We start from the raw sequence: 8,010 nt of genomic DNA, 5'->3' as shown, positions 1-8,010 counted from the left end.
ATATTGTCGACGTGGTTCACAAAGTAATATTACACGATCAAGAAGTGAACATATTGTTGACTGGGTTCACAAAGTAACATTACACGATCAAAAAGTGAAGATATTGTTGACTGAGTTCACAAAGTCATATTACACGATCAAGAAGTGAAGATATTGTTGACTGGGTTCACAAAGTAACATTACACGATCAATAAGTCACGATGTTGTTGACTAGGTTTACAAAGTAACATTACACGATCACGAAGTCACGATATTGTTGACTGGGTTCACAAAGTAACTTTACACGATCAAGAAAAATAAACACATTCATCTCAGGAGGAGGGGGTACTTAAGTTAGATATAGATAAACAATAGAATTAAAACATTCAAGTTTATCTCAGGAAGAAGGATACCTAAGATTAGATCTAAATAAATCATGGAACAAAAATAAACAAGTTTGTGTCAGGATGAGGTGATGCTTAAATAGAGATCTAGATAAAACCATGGAATAATGATATTCAAGTTTATCTCAGAAAGAGAGGTATCTAACATTAGATCTAGATAAACCATAGAACAAAAACAAAGACCTTTATCTCGGGATGAGGTACTTCAGGTTAGACCTAGATAAACCAAAGAACAAAAATAAATACGTTATGTTCATTTGAGGAAGAGCGTGGAATAAAATTTACAAAAAAAAAGAAGGTGGGCAACATCAATAGTGGTTATAAGATAAGACAGCATAAATTCTGTTTATATATATAAACCATGGGGCAAATATTTGTAATTGTCTTGAATATTGCTCATTATAGAAAATAGGGAAGTAGAATCAATAATTGATCATCTTCACAATCTTGACTTCGAATTCAATCAAAATAACGATGCTTTCCACTCAGACGAAATGTTAATCTTGATTCACCATTTCACGCATTATCAAAGACCTAGGAGTCCTTTTCTGAAAAAAAACCTAAGTCACAGAAATATCAATGTATGTGGTTATATAACTCTTCCACACAATCAAACTAGGAGGGAAGAGGAATGTTATCTCTAACATGAAATGACTTTTAGGGATCTCGGGGTTTCCTTTAACTTCTATTTTTGTGTCCTCAGAATTCTGGATTAACGTGAAAAGTAAAATAGCTATATTTTTTATTATTATTCAGATACTAAGGATAGGATCACGCGATTCCTAACAAATAAGTAAAGTTCAAACCATGTTAGTGTTGATTCAATCTGTCTTCTATACTGCTAACTTTCACTCTAGTGGCAGAGAAATAAACTTGGAGAAGTTTAATAAACGACGTAAACTATTCTATTACTTTAATTAGTTTTACTATATCTTCCATATGTTTGAATTAAGTTTCGTGTTTTAGTATATGCACATTTCTGTTTGTTTTTTTTCTTTTAGAACTTGATCAAAAAGGAGTTTTAATAAAATCAGCCAGAACTCATGTCTCTTGCAGAAATTTCTTTATTTATACATTAAGTATACATTAAACTGATTCTCCGAAATGCAAATTTCATTTAAAGTGCGTCATTCGTCTTTGGAACTAATAGTCAAGATTTATAACTGATGCTACAGCTACTGTGGTTCACGGATGTTTCCTTCATTCTTCTTTGCTGACATCACGACGCCGCCTACCGGGTCCTCCAGCAAAATTAGCAGCTGCTAAACCCATCAGATGCTTCGCGGCCTGGCTACCGGAAAAGCCACGAGATAAGCCTAAGTCCAGACCTCGTTTCTCGCTAGAATATATATAAAATTGTGAATAATTAATTTAGAATAAAATCAAATATTTCATGAATTACCTACAAGTTAATTTTTTTAAAAACTTTCCAACCACCAAGAAGCTCAATTTATCCAAATACCATACGCTAATATAACAATAACAAAGCACTTATTAGGCTTAAAAATTGCTACCTTTACCAGACAATAAAGCTGTCTAATAATTAAACGCGTTTTATCCAGAGCAGACGTTACATAAATATTGAACAATTTTTCGCGGTACCTCATACTTAGGCACATAGGAGTTTTAGAAATATTCTGTAATCAACTTCAGATACTTCTGAATCATCTTACCAGAAAAAATTGATATTATTTTTACATACGTTTTGCCACTTTCTGCGACAATCAAGTTGTCCATTAGTCCCGCCAGGACTCTCATGACTTCATTAGGATCATTAATTTCCACCAAGGAACGTCGGTACCTGGAGATTATGGAAATTCATTATTTTAATTGGACACAATACATGACGTAATCTTATTCATCAATTTTTAACAGTGTAGTTCCTCGAGCCATAGAAAATGTATGGTTACAGTTAGGATGTGATAAATAAATATATTATTTATTTATTTACAACGACTCGGAGATCAAGGTGGGGAAGGTGGCGCCAGCTGTATAACGACAAGAAGCCTTATCAAAACATAATTGAAGCACTTTGAAACAAATAAAAGAAAAGCTACTGATGAACGACAACCATAACTAAACTCTAGACACGGAGTTTTTTTCATGCAATTCTGAAAAGCCTTGTTCACGAGAGTATTGAAGATGCACTTGCAGCACAGAGTAAACAAAAAACACTATAAGTATCAAGCTATTATGCATCTTCGGGCTAAGAGCTAAGACGAAAATCTCAACAAGCCTCACCAGCCAATACAAAATCGCGAGAAACTTGCGGAAGTCGTCTGCCAGGTAAAATCAAGGCCTGATCGTAAAACTCTAATAAGATTCTTCAAATCAAAGCGATAGCTCTCTCGTGATGTATACAGCTTTAGGCCATGTGTTAAGATGATTGGATTAGTTACTAAACTAATGCCCGCATCACTCTAGGGTCTTGAAAAGGGTAACAGAAACCTCCAGATCAATATCTCTCGGATAATGAATGATTCTATTGGCTAGATAAAAAGTCGGCGTACACCAAGAGAAGATTAAGTTAGGCTTACAAGTCGTTCAGGATCCTCGTTTATTAGTTGGTTACTTAGAACTGATTTGATTCTGCTCACATTTTAAACGTTAAGTAACTACACGCGATAATTATAAAAAATAAGTACTTACTGGGCCATATCCTATCGTTTTTGAGCATAGAGCAGTGTTTATAATTAATTACGATGTAAAACATTACTGCCAACGATACTAATAAATGAATGCATACTGACTGTTCTAACTTTTTGTTTTATGACGTTGTATAACCCTAGTGAGACTGGTATAATAAATTAGGGTTAATATCTAATTTTGTTCTGTGAGACTGATATAATAAATTAGGGTTAATATCTAATTTTGTTCTGTGAGACTGATATAATAAATTAGGGTTAATATCTAATTTTGTTCTGTGAGACTGGTGTATGAAATTAGGGTTAATGCCAAATTTTTTTCTATGTAGTTGTGTGCTTTGTTTCGAAGTTAATAATAATTCCACAACTTAATTTTGAAGCTCAGTAATTTTGAAAACCAAACTTCACGCACAAAATAATAATTCACATTCCCAATATATTGCAATGGAAGGGATTTGTAAAGCTCTCGCTAAAACTGGTATCCTTGATATTAAATTGATATTAAACCACTAAACACATAGGCCCGGCATGGCCAGGTGGTTAAAGCACTCGACTCGCAATCTGAGGGTCGCGGGTTCGAATCCCTGTCACACCAAACATGCTCACCTTTTCAGCCGTGGGGGCGTTATAATGTGACGGCCATTCCCACTATTCGTTGGTAAAAGAGTAGCCCAAGACTTGGTGGTGATGACTAGCTGCCTTCCCTCTAGTCTTATAGTGCTAAATTAGGGATGGCTAGCGCAGATAGCCCTCGTGAAATTCAAAACAAACTAAGTTTAAACTTACACATAGTTTAGTTTCAATTTAAAATGGGAATAACAATTCTTCCTCGGAAAGAAGTTCATGAGAAACTGAATCTTGTGCTTGTCTGAAGGGGCCATTTCAGCTTTTATCCCTTGCCCATATGTTCTATACTGTGAAAATAAATTATTTAAAAACGTCATCCCTCTGGAAATGTCTGATTAAGTGGATCATGACTTGTTAATTAACTCGGTCCCAGCAGAAGTCATGCAAATGTTTTTTTAGACAACTACAACTAATAATAAGAGTGAACTCAAACTGAGGGAGAAAACCCCCAACTCACCGTGTTTGGGGGTAAGATAAAGATACTGGCAATACTGCTACAAACAAGAAGGCTGTGATGAAACCGACGTTCATGGGACCTTTGATCATGGTTGCTGGAATACAGGACACAATATAACAAGGTTTCAATAAAATCGCAATAATATTAAAAGGATTTATCGAGAAGCAAAATTATTAACGTAAATAATCTGATAATTATAATATTGGGTTTAAACACTCTCTCTGTATGTAGCCTCCCAGTGGCATAGCGGTATGTCTGCGGACTTACAATGCTAGAAACAGGGTTTCGATACTCGTAGTGGGCAGAGCACAGATAGCCCATTGTGTAGCTTCGTGCTTAGTTACAAACAAATTCTCGTAAGTATCTTCCTCGGTTGCAGAAGCGGAGCCGAAAACTCGCAAAAAATAAGAATAATAATAGTAATCGTCATATCCAATAAATATCCTAATGTCTTAATACTGAACCTACACGAGTGCTAAATGAACTCATACATACGTTTTTATAAAGAGGTTGAGTGTGTTATATCAAAACGATTCTGAAGTTTCGCAGCGTTGTCAAAGTTTCAATTGTCGCATCCGGTCGCGATCTATCTGACCACCGTGCATATTCACGATAGTCCTGTAGCGGTGTGTAAAAACCTCCATCGTAAGATCTCATGTCCAAAGCACATCACTTCTCCCTTCTGGCTGTCCAGAGTTCAGACTGTGTAAGACTAAGATGGTTTTCCAGTGTCCGTTTTAAGAGTCCGATTGCACAGAAGTCCGTAGGCGGTGCATTGAGCGATTTGACTGATATGTAATAGCTTGAATACGCGTTTCATTTTCCAGACGGTTGAAAAATATCTCGTTAAAGCAACTTGTGTACACGTGACTTCGGTTGCTTTTATACATGCAAATCCTTCTTGATTATGTTGTATAGTGTTGTTTGGCTTTTGCCAATGAATTTCGTATTTGTAGATTCTCACCTGTTATAAGACGCCGCATTTTGTTTACCATGGTTAGGGTAAGACTTGTTGAAGGTCTCATTTTAAATGGGCCTGGTACATTGAACTAATTCAAGTTTCTTTGTTCTGAAATGCTGTTAAATACAAGTAATATCCCCGTTTTGGAAATTCTAAATCTCCAATCTCAATTATATTTTATGCTCTGAGTTTACGAATATTTACGATCAGTTTTCGGCAGCATCAAACTACCTACTCAACGCCCAACAACGTCAAAATGTAGTTCTGATACATTCCGTTTGACTATTACTTTATATCGGCTATAATGTGCTGATTTGCATATCCAAAATCGTTTTGATATAATGTGCTCAACACTCTGTATAATCTAGCCTAGCCAAACAGATCTAATTTGACCGACTTTTTTTTTTTTACTAGCGTAAGGATTTTACCTGAATAGATGTGATTGAAGCATTATTGTACTTCTTACAATTTAATAAAACATTTAATTGCGACATTTAAACTGTCAGAAGTCGTCCATTTTAATAAAAGAAATGACAGCATATAAACATTTAGAAGTCGTTCGTTTTAATGAAATAAATTACAACATTTAACCGGATAGAAGTGACGGTATTAAACAAAAATAATCACCCTTTTTCTTGATTTTGATGATTTTAGCAGGTTTATTAAGTGATTTATATCTATTGCTTAGATGATAATGATATAATAACAAGGACTACAAAACAGTATATATAAATGAACTATTTATTTCTTTTATACATCCTTCACATATTGCTGACATGATACTGAGTATCTCATATGATTTACGTGATGGTCAAATGCATCAAATATCCCTCGTGAGAATTGCGTGTTATGACGTCATAAATGATTGGATTCAGGTTAAGAGTTTTCAATGGATCCAGGGTAAGAACTTCTTATTATATACAAAATTTATGTGTTGTGCCATAAAATATGTGTGGTAATAATACACCTATCTTCTTGAAATACACGACATTCAGGCTGCACGTGTGATATTGTAATAACACTTAACGTAGCAGAAGACTTAACTTTAATGTCCAATGTCATGTTTGTCCACGAACAACAACATAACGACTTCCACTGGCTTCATTCTCTACAAACGAATTACATGTAATCCAATTTCACTGTCATGAAATGTTACGATGATCGATTTATCAACCAGTAACAAATGATCTCGTTAGCTTTGACCGCTTTATTAGGGATTGAATTAACCACTATCCTGTTATATTCTTTTAATTCTTATTTAACTTTGACCACTTTATTAGGGATTAAATTAACTGCTATCCTGTTATATTCTTTTAATTATTATTTAGCTTTGACCACCTTATTAGGGATTGAATTAATTCCTATTCTGTTAAATTATTTTAATTACTATTTAACTTTGACCACTTTATTATAGATTGAACTAACTCCTATCCTGTTAAATTCTTTTAATTATTATTTAACTTTGACCACTTTATTAGGGATTGAATTAATTCCTATTCTGTTAAATTATTTTAATTATTATTTAGCTTTGACCACTTTATTAGAGATTGAACTAACTCCTATCCTGTTAAATTCTTTTAATTATTATTTAACTTTGACCACTTTATTAGGGATTGAATTAATTCCTATTCTCGTTAAATTCATTTTAATTGTTATTTAACTTTGACCACTTTATTAGGGATTGAATTAACTCCTATCCTGTTAAATTATTTTAATTATTATTTAGCTTTGATCACTTTATTAGAGATTGAATTAACTCCTATCTTGTTAAATTCATTTTAATTATTATTTAACTTTGACCACTTTATTAGGGATTGAATTAACTCCTATCCTGTTAAATTATTTTAATTATTATTTAACTTGGACCACTTTATTAGAGATTGAACTAACTCCTATAATGTTAAATTCATTTGAATTGTTATATTTCTCAATCAGTAAACATTTAAAATGGGACAGTTATTTTTTAGTTTAATTTTCGCCAGAAAGAATTAGCTAAAGGACAGTAACTATAGAAGAGTGTAGATATAAACGATTGTTTTAAAACAATTTTCCTACCTAACAAAAGGGCACCAAACTTCTATTGGGGAAAACGTGGTACAATAGAAACATTAAAGCCACAAGGAAAGATATAAGGAGTACATCAGATTGTTTAAGTAAACGTGTTAAGAAGTTATTTATTGAGGTTAAAGTGTAACTACGTTGATAACATAAAATCACATGACACAGGTATGCTGAGAAATGTTTGAGGCAGAAGAGGATTCTTGTCTGTTTTTTAAGCTAGGATTATTATTTAACCAAATCGTTAACTTGTATCAGAAACACACATCAACTGTTTATATCTAGCAGAGAAACTAAAACATACACATTAACTGCAAGGAACTATATCTAACATAAGTCGGCAATCGTAGCAGAGACACTAAAATATGTAACTATATATGTATATATATATAAAATATATGGATGTAACTACTATTTACAACTATGGATGTAACTACTATTTACAACTGAATGTAACTACTATTTACAACTATGGATGTAACTACTATTTACATCTGAATGTAACTACTATTTACAACTAAATGTAACTACTATTTACAACTATGGATGTAACTATTTTCTACAACTATGGATGTAACTACTATTTACATCTATGGATGTAACTACTATTTACAACTATGGATGTGACTACTATTTACAACTATGGATGCAACTACTATTTCCAACTATGGATGTAACTACTATTTACAACTATTGATATAACTACTAATTACAACTATGGATGTGACTACTATTTACAACTGAATGTAACTACTATTTACAACTATGGATGTAACTACTATTTACAACTATGGATGCAACTACTATTTCCAACTATGGATGTAACTACTATTTACAACTATGGATGTAACTACTATTTTCATCTATGGACTACTATTT

At 33.2% G+C, this 8,010-nt stretch overlaps 1 protein-coding gene across 1 annotated transcript in view; it reads right to left on the bottom strand.

Annotated features, from left to right (window-relative positions):
* Window positions 1-1,429: 1,429 nt before the first annotated feature.
* The window catches only part of LOC106472071 (diuretic hormone class 2-like), an 8,943-nt gene continuing 2,362 nt past the window's right edge, over window positions 1,430-8,010 (bottom strand). The window contains exons 2-4 of the mRNA XM_013932701.2: window positions 4,113-4,206; window positions 2,086-2,184; window positions 1,430-1,722 (exon numbers count right to left, since the gene is read on the bottom strand). Of these exons, the coding sequence (XP_013788155.1) occupies window positions 1,584-1,722; window positions 2,086-2,184; window positions 4,113-4,201 (327 nt within the window). The 5' untranslated portion in view covers window positions 4,202-4,206 and the 3' untranslated portion in view covers window positions 1,430-1,583. The remainder of the gene's footprint in view (window positions 1,723-2,085; window positions 2,185-4,112; window positions 4,207-8,010) is intronic.

Source organism: Limulus polyphemus, unplaced genomic scaffold (assembly GCF_000517525.1).
Source record: "Limulus polyphemus unplaced genomic scaffold, Limulus_polyphemus-2.1.2 Scaffold5064, whole genome shotgun sequence".
Classification (NCBI taxonomy): Eukaryota; Metazoa; Arthropoda; class Merostomata; order Xiphosura; family Limulidae; genus Limulus; species Limulus polyphemus.
This window is presented reverse-complemented; position numbering and strand designations above follow the sequence as displayed.